Genomic DNA, 21805 nt, shown 5'->3' with positions numbered 1-21805 from the left:
AAACCCTTGGCTCAGATCCAACATTGGGCAATAATATTGGCGGCCGACGAATACTCTCGAGCAATGCCCAGGAACGCACAATTCCAACGTGGATGTCCGCGGATGATGACTGCTTAATGGTGACTTGCGGGCAACAAACAGTCGGGCTACCCATGGTCGTGGTGCAAGGGCTGCGACCTAACCTGTTGGGGTGTTATTGGCTACGAGTACTCTGCTTTGATTGGCAGCAGATTTTCCAGATTGGTACCGGAAACCTGTATGAGGTCCTCTGAAAGTATCCAGAGGTATTCCAGGAGGGTCTGGGCAAGACAACACTTTCAAGAGTTGTCCCAGAAGGATCCCACACTGGCAAAATTGCACCAAATGATTCTCGGTGGCGGAATCCGAGGATAACCGACACTAAACGACAAGAGGTGAGTGTAGAAGATGGCATCATTGTGTGAAAAGCCTGAATAGCATTACCTGCCCAGGTCGGCGCCTAAACCGCATCCAGATTCAATATTCCAGGGCCGCCATGGACCAACGGGACACATCCCCTGAGGACAAGGGGAGGGGGGGGGGGGGGGGGGGGGGGGGGTTCTGGCAATATTGCAGGCCTATGGACATAGAACACATGGTAACCAAGACCGGCCTGTGGACGTTGAACACGTGGCAAACAAGGCTGTCAGAATCGGCAGAGAGAGCGCTGCCCTGGACATACTGAGGTTGCCCTGAGCCAGGGCTTTGCATGTGGCCCTACCTGAGGACGACAACATGATACAACTGAACGGCATCACGGCCCTGAAGGTGGCGCCAATTCAGGTCAAACTGCAGGTGAATGGACGCCCCCCAAGAGATGGAGATGGACACAGACTGTCGCCTCCATCGTTGGCCAGCAGACCTTCCGCCGGCTCTGCAAAGGAATCCTGCCACTAAGCTTGCATAACACCAAGGCCAGATTGGTGGCAAAGAACAAAGAAAAATTACAGCATAGGAACAGGCCCTTCAGCCCTCCAAGCCTGCGCCGATCCAGATCCTCTATCTAAAACTGTTGCCTATTTTCTAAGGATTTGTATCCCTCTGCTCCCTACCCATTCATGTATCTGTCTAAATATATCTTAAATGACGCTATTGTGCCCGCCTCTACCACCTCCGCCAGCAATGCGATCCAGGCACCCACCACCCTCTGCGTAAAGAACTTTCCACACATATCTCCCTTAAACTTTTCCCCTCTCACCTTGAACTCGTGACCCCTAGTAATTGAGTCCACCACTCTGGGGGATAAAGCTTTTTGCTATCCACCCTGTCTATACCTCTCATGATTTTGTAGACCTCAATGAGGTCCCCCCTCAACCTCCTTTCTAATGAAAATGATCCTAATCTACTCAACCTCTCTTCATAGCTAGCGCCCTCCATACCAGGCAACATCCTGGTGAACCTTCTCTGCACCTTCTCCAAAGCATCCGCATCCTTTTGGTAATGTGACGACCAGAACTGTACGCAGTATTCCAAATGTGGCCGAACCAAAGTCTTATACAACTGTAACATGAGCAGCCAACTCTTGTACTCAATACCCCTTCCGATGAAGGAAAGCATGCCGTATGCCTTCTTGACTACTCTATTGACCTGCGCAGCCACCTTCAGGATACAAGACCTGAACACCCAGATCTCTGTACATCAATTTTCCCCAGGACTCTTCCATTGACGGCATAGTCCGCTCTTGAATTAGATGTTCCAAAATGCATCACCTTGCATTTGCCTGGATTGAACTCCATCTGCCATTTCTCTGCCCAACTCTCCAATCTATCTATATTGTGCTGTATTCTCTGACAGTTCCCCTTCACTATCTGCTACTCCACCAATCTTAGTGCCATCTGCAAACTTGCTAATCAGACCACCTATACCTTCCTCCAGATCATTTATGTATATCACAAACAACAGTGGTCCCAGCACGGATCCCTGTGGAACACCACTGGTCACAGTTCTCCATTTTGAGAAACTCCCTTCCACTACTATTCTCTGTCTCCTGTTGCCCAGCCAGTTCTTTATCCATCTAGCTAGTACACCCTGGACCCCACGAAACTTCACTTTCTCCATCAGCCTACCATGGGGAACCTTATCAAATGCCTTACTGAAGTCCATGGCATACACTGGGGAACCATTAAGCATTATAGGAACCATCATGACCCTGGTGACTTGCGGACAACAAACAGTCTGGCTACCTATGGTCGTGGTGAAGGGCTGGGACCTAACCTGTTGGGGCGTTATTGGCTACGAGTACTCTGCTTTGATTGGCAGCAGATTTTCCAGATTGGTACCGGAAACCTGTATGAGGTCCTCTGAAAGTATCCAGAGGTATTCCAGGAGGGTCTGGGCAAGATAGGAGCCAAAGCTTGCATCTACATGGACACAGAGGCTCAACCCAGGTACTTCAGGGCATGACCAGTCCCATCCGCTTTGCTCACAAAGCTAGGTGTCGAGTTGCAGCACCTGGAAAGTTTGGGCATCATATGCGTCCTATGCGATTTGCAGAGTGGGCCACACCTGGTCATAAGACACATCAACTCCCTATTTCCAGAATGCCTTGATATACTGCAATTCGTATACCGCTGCAACCGGTCCACAGCAGACACCATCTCCCTAGCCCTACAAGCATCCCTGGACCACCTCGACAACAAGGACTCCTATGTCAGACTTCTATTCATTGACTACAGGTCTGCCTTCATCACCATAATCCCTGCCAAGCTCATATCAAAGCTCCAAAACCTAGGGCTTGGCACCTCCCTCTGCAACTGGATCCTCGACTTTCTGACCGAAAGACCACAATCAGTAAGGATAAACAACAACACCTCCTTCACAATATTCCTCAATACCGGTGCCCCACAAGGCTGCGTACTTAGACGCCCACTATACTCCCTACACACACACGGCTGTGGCAATATTTGGCTCCAACTCCATCTACAAATTTGCTGATGACACGAACAACGATGAGTCAGAGTACAGGAGGAAAATAGAGAACCTAGTCGGGTGGTGTAACGACAACAATCTCTCCCTCAATGTCAGCAAAACTAAAGAGCTGGTTATTGACTTCAGCATGCAAAGTATTGTACACACCCCTGTCTGCATCAATGGTGCCGAGGTGGAGATTGTTGACAGCTGGTGGCGGGGGGGAACAGGCCGTGACCTGGGTGACCCCCACCCACCACGGGACTGGGGCGGTGTCCAGGCATGGACCTCCATTACAGCGGCTGTCTTGCGCACCCACTGACCACCCAGCTTGGCCCCTGATTCTGCAGTGACACTGACCGTATGGGTACCCCTGCACGCCACGCCACCCAGTGGCCCATCCAGGGCAACACCCACAGTAGCCCCTGGCGAGGGCAGTGACAGTCAACGGTACCCCTGGAATCCAGGATGAGTGCCAGAGGCCCCCATGGTACCGGGCACCGACAGGGTGCGGGGTGGGGTGGGGGGGGGCGAGAGACATTGGGGGGTGGATCCCACAGTGCCAACCGGGGCCACCATGTACCCCAGTGGACCTGGTTGGGCATGGGGTATGCACCACACTAACACATCGACCTTACACCCCCTGCAGACAATGGATATTGGAATGCAACTAGCAATGGTGGTATTCCTGCTGGTCTCTGCAGTCGTGGGGGATGCCCTGCGGCTATATGAGCAGGCGCTGCTCGAGGAGGAGGAGGCTGCAGCAGCAAAACATGCAGCAGTGGAGCGGGCAATAGCGGTGCGTGCAGCAGAGGGACAGATGGCAGCCACCCAGGATGGAGAACGAGCCGCCGATTACGAGGAGGAGGTGCCAAGGAGGTGCTACATGCCGGACTGGGCATGCCGACGAAGACTGCAGCTGAGCAGAGAGACAGTGCGACATATATGCCAGATGATAGGACAGCTGGCACTGCATGGATATGGGGGGAGGACACCCGCTCCCAGTGGCCGTCAAGGTGACTGTCGCCCTGAAATTTTACTTGATGAGGTCCTTCCAGGCGCCGAGTGGGGACCCTTCCAGGATCTCTCAGACCTCGGTGCACTGGTGTATCCGCGCCGTCAGGGAGGCCCTTTTATGCCCAGGCCAATCAATACATCTATTTCAATGTGGACTGAGCCCACCATGATGCCTGGGCAGCGGGGTTCGCCGCCATCGATGGGATGCCCCGGGTCAAGGGGGTGATTGATGGGATGCATGTCCCCTTACGAACACGTGCAGCTGATATGTGACTATCAGGGAGGGGGGGGGGGGAGGAGAGAGGGAGAGAGAAAGAGAAAGGGTGTAATAACCCCCACGAGGCCCATGGGGAGATCCTGATTGATCGCCCCGTGAAACTTGTGGAATATGAACTTCCCTGCTAGTGGACAGAGGCCCACCCAGCTCGGGCTCGTAAGGATTGAGAATGAAGATCGACCTGGATAGGGACTGGCATGTTAGTTGCCCCAAAGGTACTGTGCTGTGTAAATAGTTTGCTGCCGTGGCAGACTTTGTAACCTTGATTCAACATAGGAACATAGGAATTAGGAGCAGAAGTAGGCTATTCAGCCCTTCGAGCCTGCTCCGCCATACAATCAGATCATGACTGATCTCGTCCTGGTCTCAAATCCCTACCTGTTTCCCATTTCCCCTTAACTCATTGTTTTAATTATCAGCAATATATCTATCTCCTTCTTGAAACCATTTAATGACTCCGATTCCACCGTACTATGGCACAGTGGGCTCCACAAATTCACCACCGTGTCTCAACCTATATCTGTGACCTCTAGATTGCCCTACAAGGGAAACATTTAGTCTACGTTTACTTTATCAACCCCTTTTTAATATTTTTTATACCAGAGCCCCCCTCATCTTTCCAAACTCCAGTGAGTATACACCCAAACTGTTAATTCTCTCCTCATACGTCAACTCTTTCTTCCCCAAGGGCAGCACGGTGGCGCAGTAGTTAGCATTACTGCCTCACTGCGCCGAGGACCCGGGATCGATCCTGGCCCTGGGTCACAGCCATGTGGAGTTTGCACATTTTCCCCATGTCTGCGTGGGTCTCACCCCCACAACCCAAAAAGATGTGCATGGTAGGTGAATTGGCCACGCTTAATTGCTCCTTAATTGGAAAAAAAGTGTACTCTTTTTTTTAAATTTAAATCCTTTGATCCCTGGAATCAATCTGGTGAACCTCCTATGAACTGCCTCCTATGCCACCACATCCTTCCTCAAATAAGGAGACCAAAACTGGACACAATTCTCCAACACCCTCCTATTGCAACAACACTTCTCTACTTTTTTACTCCAGGCCTTTTGCAATAAACACTAACATTCCATTTGCCTTTTTAATTACATGCTGTATCTGCATGCCGACTTTCTTCCATTCATGAACAAGGAATCCCTCTGCCCAGATGAATTTTGAATCGTTTTCCATCTAGATAATAGTTTGCCTTTCTAAGTTTTCGGCTAAAATGGATAACCTCACACTTATCTACATCTGCATCTGTAAAATCTTTATCTCCTCTTCACTGCCTGCTCTTCTCCCTATTTTAGTATCAACCACAAATGTTGCTATGTTACACCCTGTCCCTGCTTGCAGATCATTTATATAAATTGTAAACAGTTGAGGTCTGAGGACTGACCTCTGCGGCATGCCGTTAGTTACAGTTCGCCAGCCAGAGAAGGACCCCTTTATCTCGACCCGCTGCTTTCTGTCAATCAGACAATGGTCAATCCAATCTAGTATTCTACCCACAATCCCCTGCAGTCTCACCTTCTGGATCAGTTTCTTATGCAGCACTTTGTCAGATGCCTTCTGGAAGTCTAGATATACCACATCCATAGGTTTCCCATTATCCACCTTGCTGGTTATATCCTCAAAGAACTCGAGCAAGTTCATATATGCACGCTGACAATGGTGGATTCAGCTTTGTCTTTCCAAAGGTTCAGTTATCTACTCCTCAATGATTGATTCCAGCAACTTTCTCACCACAGAGGTCAAGCTAACTGGTCTATGTTTTTTTTTTAATAAACATTTTATTGAGGTATTTTTTGGTTTTACAGCGACAACAAAATAAACAATATACATGAATCTATAAACATAGTGCAAAAGCCGTCTTCCTCCCTTACAGGTCCCACCTTTATTAACCCCCTACTCTAAGCTAAACTAACCCCCCCCCCCCTCTGCTGACGATTAATTTTCCGCAAAGAAGTCGACGAACGGTTGCCACCTCCGGGCGAACCCTAACATTGACCCTCCCAAGGCGAACTTGATTTTCTCCACATAGAGAAAGCTAGCCATGTCCGATAGCCAGATTTTCGACTTCGGGGGTTTTGACTCCCTCCAAGCTAATAATATCCGTCTCCGGGCTACCAGGGAAGCAAAGGCCAGAACGCCTGCCTCTTTCTCCTCCTGGATTCCCGGATCTTCCGACACCCCGAAAATCACCACCTCTGGACTCGGTGTCACCCTTGTTTTTAACACCGTGGACATGGCATCTGCAAACCCCTGCCAGAATACCCTAAGCTTTGGACATGTCCAGAACATGTGGACATGGTTCGCTGGTCTTCCCGCATACTTTGCACGCCTATCTTATACCCCAAAGAACCTGCTCATCTGGACCACTGTCGTGTGAGCACGGTGAACGACCTTGAATTGTATCAGGCTGAGTCTGGCACATGTTGTGGATGCGTTGAGTAGTCCACAGACCATCCTCTATCTCACAGACGCGCCCATAGACCATCCTCTATCTCTCCTCCCAACTCCTCTTCCCACTTGCGCTTCAGCTCCCCAGTCTGCGTCTCCTCTGACCCCATAAGTTCCTTGTAAATGTCAGAGACCCTCCCTTCTCCCACGCACCCTCTGGAAACTACCCTGTCCTGTATCCCCCTTGGTGGTAGGAGAGGGAAGGTTGAAACCTGCCTGCGTAGGAAGTCCCGCACCTGCAGGTACCTGAATTTGTTTCCCCTCGCCAATCCAAATTTCTCCTCTAGCTCCTTCAAGCTAGGAAAGCTCCCCTCTCTATAAACATATCCCCCATCCTCTCAATCCCTGCTCTCTGTCATCTCCGAAACCCCCCGACCATCCTTCCCGGTGCAAACCGGTGATTATTACAAATTGGAAACCAAACATGCTCCCTCCGCTTCCACATGCCTCCTCCATTGCCCCCAGACTCTCAAGGCCGCCACCACCACGGGGCTGGTGGAGTACCGTGCTGACGGGAACGGCAGAGGCGCCATTATCAATGCCCTTAAGCTGGTGCCCTTACATGAAGCCGCCTCCATACGCTCCCATGCCGACCCCCCCCCCTTACCACCCACTAGTAGTTACTGAAGTTTGGCAGTGCCAGCCCACCCTCTCCCCAGCTCCGCTCAAGCATCCCCCTCCTTACAAAGCTAGTGATCACTTTGTTGACCCATTTAAAAAAAGGTCCGCGGATTAAAGATGGGGACACACTGGAACACAAACAGGAATTGCGGGAGGACCGTCATTTTCACCGCATGCACACTCCCGGCTAGTGACAGCGGGAGCGTGTCCCACGTCCGAAAATCGTCCTTCATTTGGTCTACTCGTCGGGCCAGATTTAAACTGGTCTATAGTTTCCTACTTTTTGCCTTTCTCACTTTTTGAACAGGGGCGTCACATTAGTGTGTTTCCAATCCATCAGAATTTTCCAGAATCCAGGGAATTCTGAAATATCATAACCAATGCATCCACTATTTCTGCTACCACGTCCCTTAATGCCCTAGGGTGCAGGCCATCAGATCCCGAAGACTTATCTGCCTTTAATCCCATTAGTTTATTCAATACCGTCTCCCTAGTAATGGTTATTGCACCAAGCTCCTCTGCATTAACTGTAGTTTTTGGAATTTTTTTATTATCTTGTATCTGAAGACAGGCAAAATATTGGTTCAGTGCCTCAACCATCTTTGTTCTCCATTATTTTTTTTTAAATTTAGAGAACCCAATTATTTGTTTTTTCCAATTAAGGGGCAATTTAGCGTGGCCAATCCACCTACCCTGCACATCTTTGGGTTGTGGGGGTGACCCACACATACACGGGGAGAATGTGCAAACTCCACACGGACAGTGACCCAGGGCCGGGATTCGAACCCGGGTCCTCAGCGCCATAGGCAGCAATGCTAACCACTGCGCCACCGTACTGCCCTATGTTCTCTGTTATTACCTCACCTCTAAAGTGTCGTCCTCTAAAGGGCCAATTGTTTATATTTTCTGCTAGTTTCTTTTCATAGTTCATCTTAGCTCTTCTGATGTAATTTTTAATAGCCTTTTGCTGAACCTTAAAGTTCTCCCAATCCTCCAGTTTAGCAGTATGGCATGCACTAGTTTTATGTCTTCATTGACTTCCTTGTTTAGCCATCAAATGCTTTTCTTCCTTTTACATTTCCTCTTCCTCTCAGGAATATTTTTTAATTGGGAGCTATTTAATATTTCCCTGATCATCTGCCATTGTTCCTCAACTGACCTACCCTCAATTATTTGTGCCAAATCCTTGGGCCAACTCTTTCCTCAGGCCTGTATAATTACCTCTGCTCAACACTGAAACTCTAGTATGGTACTCCATCTTCTCTCGCTCAATCTGAATTTTAAATTCAAGCATGCTGTGGCCACTCTTTCCAAGAGGATCCTTCATGACAAGACTATTTATCAATCCTTCTTCGTTACATAATACTAAGTCTACAATAGCCTGCTCCTTGGTTGGCTCCATAATATATTGCTCGAAGAAACAATCCATCATACACTCTATGAAATCTCCCTCGAGGCTACCCCTGCAAATTTAATTGTCAATATACATGTTAAAATCACCCATGCTTACTGTTGTGCCCTTCTCATAAGCCCCGATTTATACTATGCCCCACTTTGGAAGTATTGCTCAGGGGCCTGTAAATTACTCCTACCAAGAGTTTTTTTTCCCCCTTTTTTTAATTTCCACCCAGATCAATTCAATATTATGGCCCTTAGTGCCAATATCATTTATTAATACAACCTTGATGTCATCTTTAACCAATAAAGCTACTCCACCTCCTGTTCCATCCTGTCTATCCTTTCGGAATACTGAACACCCTTAGACATTCAGCTCCCAGTCCCGGTCCCCCTGCAACCATGTTTCGGTAATCCCTACCAAATCATAACCATTTGTCTCCAATTGTGCTATCAGCTCATTGACCTTATTCTGAATACTGCGTGCATTTAGGTACAAGGTTTTAAATATGTCCTACTGATTTGTCTTTCCTTTGCAGGATTTTCTTGTGCACTACGCTTTTCACACATTCTGACCTCCTTTATTAATCTCTGATAACACTCAGCCTCATATCCAACTTTCACTCCCACAGTCACCGTATGTGATTTTTTTTACGCTTCCCTTCCCCTCCGTAGTGGTTAGACTGGCCCTGCTTATTAACCTCTATCTTCTCCTACTGACCTGCTGCCTTGGTTCCCATTAACCATTATATTTCTTATAGTTTTAGAACATAGAACATAGAACAATACAGCGCAGTACAGGCCCTTCGGCCCACGATGTTGCACCGAAACAAAAGCCATCCAACCTACACTATGCCATTATCATCCATATGTTTATCCAATAAACTTTTAAATGCCCTCAATGTTGGCGAGTTCACCACTGTAGCAGGTAGGGCATTCCACGGCCTCACTACTCTTTGCGTAAAGAACCTACCTCTGACCTCTGTCCTATATCTATTACCCCTCAGTTTAAAGTTATGTCCCCTCGTGCCAGCCATATCCATCCGCGGGAGAAGGCTCTCACTGTCCACCCTATCCAACCCCCTGATCATTTTGTATGCCTCTATTAAGTCTCCTCTTAACCTTCTTCTCTCCAACGAAAACAACCTCAAGTCCATCAGCCTTTCCTCATAAGATTTTCCCTCCATACCAGGCAACATCCTGGTAAATCTCCTCTGCACCCGCTCCAAAGCCTCCACGTCCTTCCTATAATGCGGTGACCAGAACTGTACGCAATACTCCAAATGCGGCCGTACCAGAGTTCTGTACAGCTGCAACATGACCTCCCGACTCCGGAACTCAATCCCTCTACCAATAAAGGCCAACACTCCATAGGCCTTCTTCACAACCCTATCAACCTGGGTGGCAACTTTCAGGGATCTATGTACACGGACACCTCGATCCCTCTGCTCATCCACACTTTCAAGAACTTTACCATTAGCCAAATATTCCGCATTCCTCTTATTCCTTCCAAAGTGAATCACCTCACACTTCTCTACATTAAACTCCATTTGCCACCTCTCGGCCCAGCTCTGCAGCTTATCTATATCCCTCTGTAATCTGCTACATCCTTCCACACTATCGACAACACCACCGACTTTAGTATCGTCTGCAAATTTACTCACCCACCCTTCTGCGCCTTCCTCTAGGTCATTGATAAAAATGACAAACAGCAACGGCCCCAGAACAGATCCTTGTGGTACTCCACTTGTGACTGTACTCCATTCTGAACATTTCCCATCAACCACCACCCTCTGTCTTCTTTCAGCTAGCCAATTTCTGATCCACATCTCTAAATCACCCTCAATCCCCAGCCTCCGTATTTTTTGCAATAGCCTACCGTGGGGAACCTTATCAAACGCTTTGCTGAAATACATATACACCACATCAACTGCTCTACCCTCGTCTACCTGTTCAGTCACCTTCTCAAAGAACTCAATAAGGTTTGTGAGGCATGACCTACCCTTCACAAAGCCATGCTGACTATCCCTGATCATATTATTCCTATCTAGATGATTATAAATCTTGTCTCTTATAATCCCCTCCAAGACTTTACCCACTACAGACGTGAGGCTCACCGGCCTATAGTTGCCGGGGTTGTCTCTGCTCCCCTTTTTGAACAAAGGGACCACATTTGCTGTCCTCCAGTCCTCTGGCACTATTCCTGTAGCCAATGATGACATAAAAATCAAAGCCAAAGGTCCAGCAATCTCTTCCCTGGCCTCCCATAGAATCCTAGGATAAATCCCATCAGGTCCCGGGGACTTATCTATTTTCAGCCTGTCCAGAATTGCCAACACCTCTTCCCTACGTACCTCAATGCCATCTATTCTATTAGCCTGGGGCTCAGCATTCTCCTCCACAACATTATCTTTTTCCTGAGTGAATACTGACGAAAAATATTCATTTAGTATCTCGCCTATCTCTTCAGACTCCACACACAATTTCCCATCCCTGTCCTTGACTGGTCCTACTCTTTCCCTAGTCATTCGCTTATTCCTGACATACCTATAGAAAGCTTTTGGGTTTTCCTTGATCCTTCCTGCCAAATACTTCTCATGTCCCCTCCTTGCTCGTCTTAGCTCTCTCTTTAGATCCTTCCTCGCTACCTTGTAACTATCCATCGCCCCAACCGAAACTTCACACTTCATCTTCACATAGGCCTCCTTCTTCCTCTTAACAAGAGATTCCACTTCCTTGGTAAACCACGGTTCCCTCGCTCGACGCCTTCCTCCCTGTCTGACCGGTACATACTTATCAAGAACACGCAGTAGCTGATCCTTGAACAAGCCCCACTTATCCAGTGTGCCCAACACCTGCAGCCTACTTCTCCACCTTATCCCCCCCAAGTCACGTCTAATGGCATCATAATTGCCCTTCCCCCAGCTATAACTCTTGCCCTGCGGTGTATACTTATCCCTTTCCATCATTAACGTAAACGTCACCGAATTGTGGTCACTGTCCCCAAAGTGCTCTCCTACCTCCAAATCCAACACCTGGCCTGGTTCATTACCCAAAACCAAATCCAACGTGGCCTCGCCTCTTGTTGGCCTGTCAACATATTGTTTCAGGAAACCCTCCTGCACACACTGTACAAAAAACGACCCATCTATTGTACTCGAACTATATCTTTTCCAGTCAATATTTGGAAAGTTAAAATCTCCCATAATAACTACCCTGTTACTTTCGCTCATATCCAGAATCATCTTCGCCATCCTTTCCTCTACATCCCTAGAACTATTAGGAGGCCTATAAAAAAACTCCCAACAGGGTGACCTCTCCTTTCCTGTTTCTAACTTCAGCCCATACTACCTCGGCAGAAGAGTCCCCATCTAGCATCCTCTCCGCCACCGTAATACTGCTCTTGACTAGCAGCGCCACACCTCCCCCTCTTTTGCCTCCTTCTCTGAGCTTACTAAAACACCTAAACCCCGGAACCTGCAACATCCATTCCTGTCCCTGCTCTATCCATGTCTCCGAAATGGCCACAACATCGAAGTCCCAGGTACCAACCCACGCTGCCAGTTCCCCTACCTTGTTTCGTATACTCCTGGCATTGAAGTAGACACACTTCAAACCACCTACCTGAACACTGGCCCCCTCCTGCGATGTCAAATCTGTGCTCCTGACCTCTATACTCTCATTCTCCCTTACCCTAAAACTACAATCCAGGTTCCCATGCCCCTGCTGCATTAGTTTAAACCCCCCCAAAGAGCACTAACAAATCTCCCCCCCAGGATATTTGTGCCCCTCAGGTTCAGATGTAGACCATCCTGTCTGTAGAGGTCCCACCTTCCCCAGAAAGAGCCCCAGTTATCCAAAAATCTGAATCCCTCCCGCCTGCACCATCCCTGTAGCCACGTGTTTAAATGCTCTCTCTCCTTATTCCTCATCTCACTATCACGTGGCACGGGCAACAACCCAGAGATAACAACTCTGTTTGTTCTAGTTCTGAGCTTCCATCCTAGCTCCCTGAAAGCCTGCCTGACATCCTTGTCCCCTTTCCTACCTATGTCGTTGGTGCCAATGTGGACCACGACTTGGGGCTGCTCCCCCTCCCCCCTAAGGACCCGGAAAACACGATCCGAGACATCACGTACCCTTGCACCTGGGAGGCAACATACCAAACGTGAGTCTCTCACGCTCCCACAAAATCTCCTATCTGTGCCCCTGACTATAGAGTCCCCAATTACTAATGCTCTGCTCCTCTCCCCCCTTCCCTTCTGAGCAACAGGGACAGACTCCGTGCCAGAAGCCCGTACCCCATGGCTTACCCCTGGTAAGTCGTCCCCCCCACAAGTATCCAAAGCGGTATACTTGTTTCTCAGGGGTACGACCGCAGGGGATCCCTGCACTGACTGTTTTTTCCCAGTCCCTCTTACAGTTACCCACCTATCTCCAATCTTTGGTGTAACTAATTCCCTGAAGCTGCTATCTATGACCCCTTCTGCCTCCCGAATGATCCGAAGTTCTTCCAACTCCAGCTCCAGTTCCCTAACTCGGTCTTGGAGGAGCTGGAGATGGCAGCACTTCCTGCAGGTAAAATCAGCAGGGACACTAACTGCATCCCTCACCTCAAACATCCTGCAGGAGGAACATTGCACTCCCTTCCCTGCCATTCCTCTAACTTTCTACCAAGATCTGGCTAAAAAATAATAATAATATAATAAAATATGGTACTTACCTCAGACCAATGGGTTTTATTATTAGGTTAGAGGAGGAGGGCGGGTGGGAGACACTACACGTGTAGTGTCTCGGGTTTCCTCTCCACCAGAATTTTTACACCTAACCCCCTCCCCATTTGCTAGTTTAAAGTCCTTGTAACCAACCACCCTATTTAGCTTTTCTGCTAGAACACTGGTCGAAGATCGGTTCAGGTGGAGACCGTCCCAACAGAACAGATCCCTCCTGTCCTATTACTGATGCCAATGCCCCATGAAATGGAACCCCTCTTTCCCGCACCACTCCTTTAGCCACATGTTTACTTCCCTGATTTTCTCATCATTTTGCCAATTTGCACATGGCTCAGGTAACAATCCAGAGATCCACCCTTGAGGACCTGTTTTTTTTAAACTTTTGTTCCTAGTTCATGATATTCCCCAAACAGGTCCTTTTTCCTAGACATGCCTATGTTGTTTGTCCCAACGTGGACTACCACAACTGAATCCTCACCCTCCCTCTCCAATATCCTTTCAAGCCGGTTAAATGTCCCTCACCCTGGCACCGGGCAGACAACATACCATGTGGGACTCTCGGTCCTGCTTACTAAGGATGCTATCAGTTCTCCTAATTATAGAATTCCCTACAACTACTTTTTGCATCCCCTGCTTGGATGGCCTCCTGTAAAACCTATGTTCACCTTGCTGCTGGCTTCCTGGGTCTTAATGCACACATTCTGGAACTTCCTAAATTAAATTATCATGCTGTAATTACACCCTAGTGCCGGTAAAAGTGATGAAATACAACCACCCAGAAGAACATGTAATTCTAGTGTGGCATATTTCCCTTATAAATTATGACATAGAAATTTATAATGGAGACATATCTTTTTTTTAAAAGAGTGACAAAATTAAGCCTGTGCTCTCCCCACTTTACAACCCTGCTTTACCTGAAGAAGACAAGCAGAAAACTGGGATTTCACTAACTGATTAGCAGCCTTTAAAAACTTAATCCAAAGTCTAAACTTGTAATATTGGATTCAGTTTTCTCTTTTGTAAACCGGTCAATATTTTAATGCACTGAAAACCTGGAAGGAAGTCTGCACACTGAAGACTTAAAACTGTGTATTTTTAGTTTAAAAGCTACCCTGGCAAATATCTGTCAAACCAAGCAAAATGTTCGTTAACTTTAAGTTATGATCACTACATTGCTGTGCAATAATAGTAGACAAAATATTACTATTTCTAGATGTATAATTTCACTAACTTTGCAATGATGCTGAATGAACTGGACGAAGAAATGAAGAATGTTTTTGCTCCAACTGATTGTCGTTTTCGACCAGATATCCGAGCTATGGAAAATGGAAGCATGGGTATGTGCATAAATCTACAAATTGGTGCTTACCAGGGATAGAATTTATTTGGTTAACTACTTTGTTTTTAGAGTTCATGCTAATTTGTTTAGACAAACTTATTCTAATATACAATCCTAAAACCGATCAAATGATCTAATTAATATTATAGCAAGTGTTAAGCTGTTTAGATTGTCTATTGTTACTGCATGATCTAAGATTACTGCATGATCTAAGATTAATGTAGATCTAGCATCTTGATCGTAATCAAACATATATTTTGAAATTAGGCCCAGCAAAAGCTTCGGGGGTAAGTGTATATGGTAATTCTGTGCTAAATTGCAAACTTAATTAATGCCTTTGATACGCATGCCAACATGTTAATACAAAGATAAGTCTCTCACGAGCAATTTGCTATAGCTCAACTTCGACATAATGCGTAATTGTGTATTTGTCAGATTTTGCAGGTGCAGAGAAAGAAAGATTGGAAGAAAAACAACGAGCTGCTCGAAAAGAGAGATCCAAAAATGAAGAGGAATGGAGAACCAGGTTAGTTTGTTCCCAGTTTACTGGTCCCAGAAGAAGCATGAACTTAAAAACTTAAGAACCTTTGGGCTCAATAGCTTTTTCCTTTGCTCAACAAGTCTGCGATTAATGCAAGGTCAGATTTATCCTGGAAATCGCAAGATCAAACACATTCTTGTGTTCCTAACCCATTTAGAACAAGCTAACTCATTTAGAACAAGCTATCTTGCCAGTCTTTTATTAAAACTTCTCTGTTGTGTTCAAAACCTTCAATACTGATTCTTGCCAGAAACTGTCATTTTTCTCCTGAATCAATTTGTTCTGCCTTTTCCAGCAGCCTGTACTGATAATTGTTTCCACAAATTAATCACCTTCAGTATGAGAATTTGTATGTGACTTCCTTTTTCCTTTCCTAACTTTCTAATTTTTGTGCTGTAAAACATTTGAACCCTGCTCTAGCTAGAATGAAAACTTGCAAATATGCCTAAAAATGGTGTAAACCTGCAGACATTGAAATGCGTATTTCAGTTCTTTGCAATGAATGAATGTTTAATCCTTGCATTATGAAGTCTGTTCTTTATAGTTTTATGTATTGGAAGTATACCTTCATGTCAATTCATTATTTAACAAAAGATGAATATACTTTGAAATATACGTTGGTCAACATGGAGAGAGGCTTTAAGCATATCAGGGTTGCACTTGTAACCAAATTAAGGGATAGGTAATAGATATTCTAACACAAATGCCATCTGTAGGTTTAGTTCAGTAAAGCTCTACTTTCTGGACTCTGGCTTGATTGGGATGAATCAGTAACTAATACAAGGGTAAATTGAATTTGCTGCAGGACTTTCATAATGAGTCAAAAGGAATAAAAATACACCAAAACGTTGATTCAAGTTGCTTAGAAATGTTTTTTTAAATGTTTGTCTCTAAAGGTCTGATTAATATTTTGCTTAATTTCTTTATTTTTATTTTTTTGCAGGTGGTTCCGACAGGATGTCAATCAGCACACACGAACAACAGACTGGATTTATACAGGGAACTACTGGGAAAGAAATTACGAAGATTGCCCTGATATTTACTGAGGATTTTTATTCTCTAAAGTATTGTTGAATGTCGATCAAAGACTTTAACATTTCTACTACTTCTAAATCTTCTACCCTAGTTTTGTCTGTTTTGCTTTTATTTTGTTTAACTTACACGGATGTCAGTCCCAGAATCTCTAACTATAATGTTTATGTGCAATAACCGAAAAGAGGTTTTGGAAAATGTCTCTTGGCTGTTCATATATAAATAATACATTGCTTGAATTGTTTTGCTAGCATTTCTAATCTGACATAATTGGGTGCTACTTCTGAGATTCAAGGATTATAGTAGAAATGTTCATTCCCCGCCTCCCACATCCTCACTCCCCCAGATGGCTGATTAAATTGATCTACTGTGCAACTGAGCCATGCAGATCGGGGTGGGGAGCTAGGGGGAATCCAGATTTGATCCATGAGCTAGCTCATTTCAGCCAGGATATGGGCACAATAAATGGTTGTTTCATTCCTAATTTAGGTAGGGATAAACTGCCACGGGGTGGTATGGATAGAGTTGCTGAGGGGATCACACCCCTGATATTATCCAGCGGCCTTTGTTGGTTGAAATGTGCATGTGTAAACGATGGATGAAGACTACATTGGATGCAAATGTGAAGCTGCTTATGGTGAAATATCCTGGAGACAGTCACTACAAAGGCTCACAGTGAATAATGGTGACTTGGATGAAGTACCAGAAACCAGCCAGTACACATGGAATTATATAGAAGGATGCCTTCAAGAGAAAAATTGAGGGAACTTGGCAAGATAAAAGAAGAAATAGTTTTTTTTTTATAAAGATGCTTTATTAGTGGCTATGACTTGAAAACTAGGTACTTGGCGTTTTCAATGGTTAATCAAAATAAAATCAATATACGTAGGTATGAATAAAAGTTGCAATTCCACTAGAGTGGTGTACAAACATTAACTTTGTATTGCTTTTTCCTTTGTTGTTTCTCAAGAAATTGAATTTCACATCAGCGCAGAAGTGTTGAACTGTACATGAAACGGTTGCAATTTAATAAAGATTTTAGTAAAAGTGTTGGGAGTGGGGAAAGGAGTTGACTCCAAAAAGTTAGAGCTCCCCAGTAACCAGACTATTGTACTAAAGCTTGCTAGATGCTTTTCAATGAACCTAGAAATTGGTGAAGGTAATTGAAATACATACAGCTGTTAAACAGCCCTATAACCGTAACAATTCCGTGGTGTTGCACACCTTAATGTCAAAAGATCTTTTATGAAAGAGGTCTTTTGTTGATTTCATTTTTGCTGCGAAAATGAATAAATTTTCTCACTTCAGATTTAGTGTTGCTTCTTTAAAATTTAGACTTTTAATCTTGTGTGTGTTCCTTACCTGAAGTATTGCTCTCAGGGTGAATGCAATTTTTGGCTGCCTAGGACAGAACTTCATGGAATGGACTTCTGTTATTGGTATTAGTTATCTTTGGCAATGTATCAGCACATCAGTGAGGGAATTTTTTTTTTTTACAAGTCTTAAAAGGTTTGAGTTCAAAGAGTACAAATGTCAGTAGCCCAGTATCTTGATCCATTCCCTTTATTTCACTCCCCAACAATATCCTCCCTCTCTGTGAGAGTGGTCATTTGTTTTGCAATAATACACTCTAATGCATGTTTTGAATGTCCCCAGATGTGTACTGTTATGAAAATGTAACATTGCCACGAGCTGCTTGCATCATTGTTTAAGTGAAGATTTGCAAATCAAAAAACAAAAAAAAGTGTATCTGATTATTTTATTGCCAAAGTGATCTTTATTTTATTTGTGTGCTTGTGTGTAGATGTTCTGAAGCCATAATGTTAAATGTTACTTCAACTTGAATTTCAGATACAATTTTGTGGAATAGAGAATCAAATTGTACGAAGGTAAAATATACTTCCACTGGGCTTGAAATTATGGGAACGTTTGCTAATAAATTAGTGAATTGTATTTACTATTAATTGTTGTGGATCAATAAGCAGGCAGAAACTCAAGGACAGCAGTAGCACTCCCCATAGATGAGAGGGAACCGTTCTCTGTTCCTGTAAATAGTACTCAATTGTCATTTTTTATGAGTTGCAGAGATCACTTTCCAACGTTTCGTTGTTCAGCTCCTCTAAAAATTGACATTTTCTTGTTCACGTTGGGGAGAAAAAAATCTAAAGCATTAGATCATCTCAAATACGATCAGACATTTATAAAATATTTTGAGAACTTGGAAATACTAAAGTTTCAGCTTCCCAAGAGGAATACTGAAATAGTTGCAGGGATTCACGACATGGTAAAGTACAACTTTGTAGAAACAGGTCTTTGGACACAATTGTCTGGGGCGATGTACATGCAGAAACATTTACAGATAGATATATGCACCGACTTAAGATGTCGTGGGTGTAACCTAATCAGTTCTTGATAATATTTGTGCTCTCCAAGTTGTAAAGGAAATTTCCAGCCAGTTAATTTGGTGGTGTACTCGATTGTTCTGTTGATGGGATTGAGGTATACTCAATACCATTATAAATTGGTCCAGCTGCTGATTTATTTTCAGCAGTCTTCTATATTAACTTGTATTGTGCTGGATAACATAACTAAATGACGTTCTACAGTTTAATTGGTAATATTTTTAATAGCTAGCATTGCAATTTTTACTTTCCACAGCACAGTTATCAAAAACTATGCAAATGTCAGATGTATACTGCTTCCAGAAAAATCACAGCAGTTCATATTAACACATCACTTTTAGAGTCCCCAGGATTTCCTTAACCTGTATTGTTTTTCCTCCAGTGCTAAGTTTGTAATGCATGAAACACAGATGTTTATGCAGATCGTGTAGAAGTTGGTGAAGTGACATGTGTCATTATTTGACTGTAAGCAAGTGAGAAATGAGAATACAGAGGTTTCTACCTGTTCAGTTGGGGTTTGGAAAGAAAACAGTGATTATATTTAAAGAGACCATATTTATTTTTGCTATTATACGTGCTGAAATTTAAAACTACCAAATGTATAATATCGACTGTTTTGTGTTTCCTTAAATACTTCTAATAATTTTGGCTAAACATTTTAAAATAGTACAGAAAGTGGTCTTTGGATTTGTGGTACAGATGTAAAAGAATATAACTTGATGAGACGTGGTATTAAAGATTACCTAAAGTGGTAGAGGAAATTTGATTTTTGGTAGTTATTAACTGCAATCTAAGTACAAATGTTTCTTGAAAAGAGCACTGCCTCTTTTCAAATTAAACTTGTCCAGTTTTTACTTTATGTCCAGTTTGCATTGTGATTCACTCCAAAACTGTCACAACCTGAATTATGTTTATGACTTTTTTTGTATGGATAATGATGTTTAATAAAACACTATTTCAAGTAAAACCGAAATCTGACCCATCTTCCATGCTCCATAAAATTGATATACTTCCAAATTTTAAATACATGTAAATTATTGTCTTCTCAATATGGTATTACTTGAAACAAAATAATGTCATTTTAACTCACTTGACTAGGGATAATTTGAACCGTTATTGATTTTTGAAGAAAAAGAAATTCTTTTTTGCTATCTAGTTTACAACCAAATAATCTCATACACTATAATTTATATTCGATATTGATTTTGCCTTCCTGAATAGCTGCTTCTCGGTTGAATTGTTAGAGTTATTTGCCTTACTTCATGTTGCATGAAGAGTTCAGTTCATAAAACACAAACACTTATGTAAAATTGACTTATTTTTATAATATTTAAATGTCAAGGCCCATTAATGAAGCTTCAAATCAGTTGTAATATTTTTTTCAAAGGAGTCTGCATAATTCTAAATTAATGTATGTTAAAGTCAAAATGTCTAAATATTTACTTAAAAATAAAACTTTTTTGAAGTGTGTTAGTTTTTGTGTGTTGACCAGTGGATCTTTTGTAGAGATGCGATAAAGAAAAGTGTGCAGCATTTAAGCACATTTCACAACCTCGGGATTTCAAATTTGCAACGTTTTCCCCGGAATAGAAAAAGTGTCGGGTTGTGACCCGACACGCACTTGATCGGGATCGCCATTTAAAATGCCTCCTCCAAATACAAGGGCCAGCGGACTTACCAATAATGTGGATACACGGACATGCATTGGCATGCGGTGCCATGACACTGACCTTGCAGACCAAGGGTGAACGCACTAACTTTCTGAATTTGTGGAAATGCCGTTGGGAAATGATCCGACCCGAACCGGAGATGAAAATTCAGCTCAGTCAGTGTAAACTTGGTATTCAGGTGAAGTAGGGTTAGAGATAATTGGACTTTGGCGTGCGGATGTAATTACTTTCATACTTTTGACTACTATGTATAGGTAAATAGAAGAACTTGGAACAAAGGCTTTATTTTTTCCAATTAAGGGGCAATTTAGTGTAGCCAATCCATCTACCCTGCACATCTTTGGGTTGTGGGGCCGAAACCCATGCAAGCATGGGGAGAATGTGCAAACTCCAGACAGACAGTGACCCAGAGCTGGGATCGAACCTGGGACCTCGGCGCCGTGCAGCATCAGGGCTAACCTACTGTGCCACCGTGCTGCCCACAGAGGGGTTTCTTAACAGTACAGGCTGAGGCATTAAGAGTCACAGATCCGAGGTGCTAGATGCCACCACCAAGGGAAGATTGTTACAGTGTCAAAAGTTGATATGAGCAATGTCCATTGTAAACTTTCACCCCCCCCCCCCCCCCCCCCCGGCAATTCCGATGACATGAATCGTTGCGCTTGTACCCTCCCCTGTGGCGGGCCACGTTTACTGCTGGTGAACGTCAAGAACTTGATAAATTTGGGACGGAATTCTCCGTTTCTGAGACTGTTGACGGCAACGGAGAATCCGTGGACTTTTACAACAGAAAAAACGGCACCACGTGACCGATTCCACTACTGTTGAGGGGCTGGCACTGGCGCCGCATGGAACACAATCGATTCCAATGTAAAACGGTGCGGGATTCCCCGGGTCTGTGATTGACACTCGGGACGTTGACAAGTTGCAGCCGCACATACACATTACACTCCCCACACCCACTTATCCCAGCCAAAAAGGTGGCGCTGGTTGTACTGGAACGTACCCATAGATCTGATGGGTCGTCTGGGGCCAGAGGGCACCCAGGGGGACACCTATACTACCCGTGGCACCAGATTCAAAACAGGCTGTTAGTGGTGTGCGCAGCTGCGTGGCTGCTTTACCGGGTGCAGCAGTGGTGCTCCATGCCTGTTCACCCCAACCACACAGCCCACCTCCTAGCCACACCCCACTACTCCCCCCCCCCCAGCCCTGGCAGAAGCCCCCCCGGCCAGCGGCACAACTGTCAGCAAACTGGCGATGTTGGCACCTTCCGTACCCCCTGTCTCCCTCAGCAGCCACCACGCTCGTTTCACGATTTTTAAAAGCACAAGTGAACTGCGCCGTCGGGAACTCGGCCTCATCGGAGGTGGAGAATCACGGAGGCCCTGGAGAGTA

The 21805-nt window shown here is 44.8% G+C and overlaps 1 protein-coding gene across 4 annotated transcripts in view; it reads left to right on the top strand.

The window, feature by feature from the left end:
* osbpl2b (oxysterol binding protein-like 2b) overlaps positions 1 to 20210 on the top strand; it is a 120621-nt gene extending 100411 nt beyond the window's left edge. For all 4 annotated transcript variants that reach the window (XM_072515089.1, XM_072515088.1, XM_072515086.1 and 1 more), the window contains 3 exons: positions 14637 to 14760; positions 15198 to 15288; positions 16247 to 20210. In XM_072515089.1, the coding sequence (XP_072371190.1) occupies positions 14637 to 14760; positions 15198 to 15288; positions 16247 to 16349 (318 nt within the window). In that variant the 3' untranslated portion in view covers positions 16350 to 20210. The remainder of the gene's footprint in view (positions 1 to 14636; positions 14761 to 15197; positions 15289 to 16246) is intronic.
* The last annotated feature ends 1595 nt before the right edge of the window (positions 20211 to 21805 follow it).

Source organism: Scyliorhinus torazame, chromosome 8, assembly GCF_047496885.1.
Source record: "Scyliorhinus torazame isolate Kashiwa2021f chromosome 8, sScyTor2.1, whole genome shotgun sequence".
Taxonomy (NCBI): Eukaryota; Metazoa; Chordata; class Chondrichthyes; order Carcharhiniformes; family Scyliorhinidae; genus Scyliorhinus; species Scyliorhinus torazame.
Note: the sequence above shows the minus strand (reverse complement) of the source record. Positions and strands in the feature narration are given on the sequence as shown.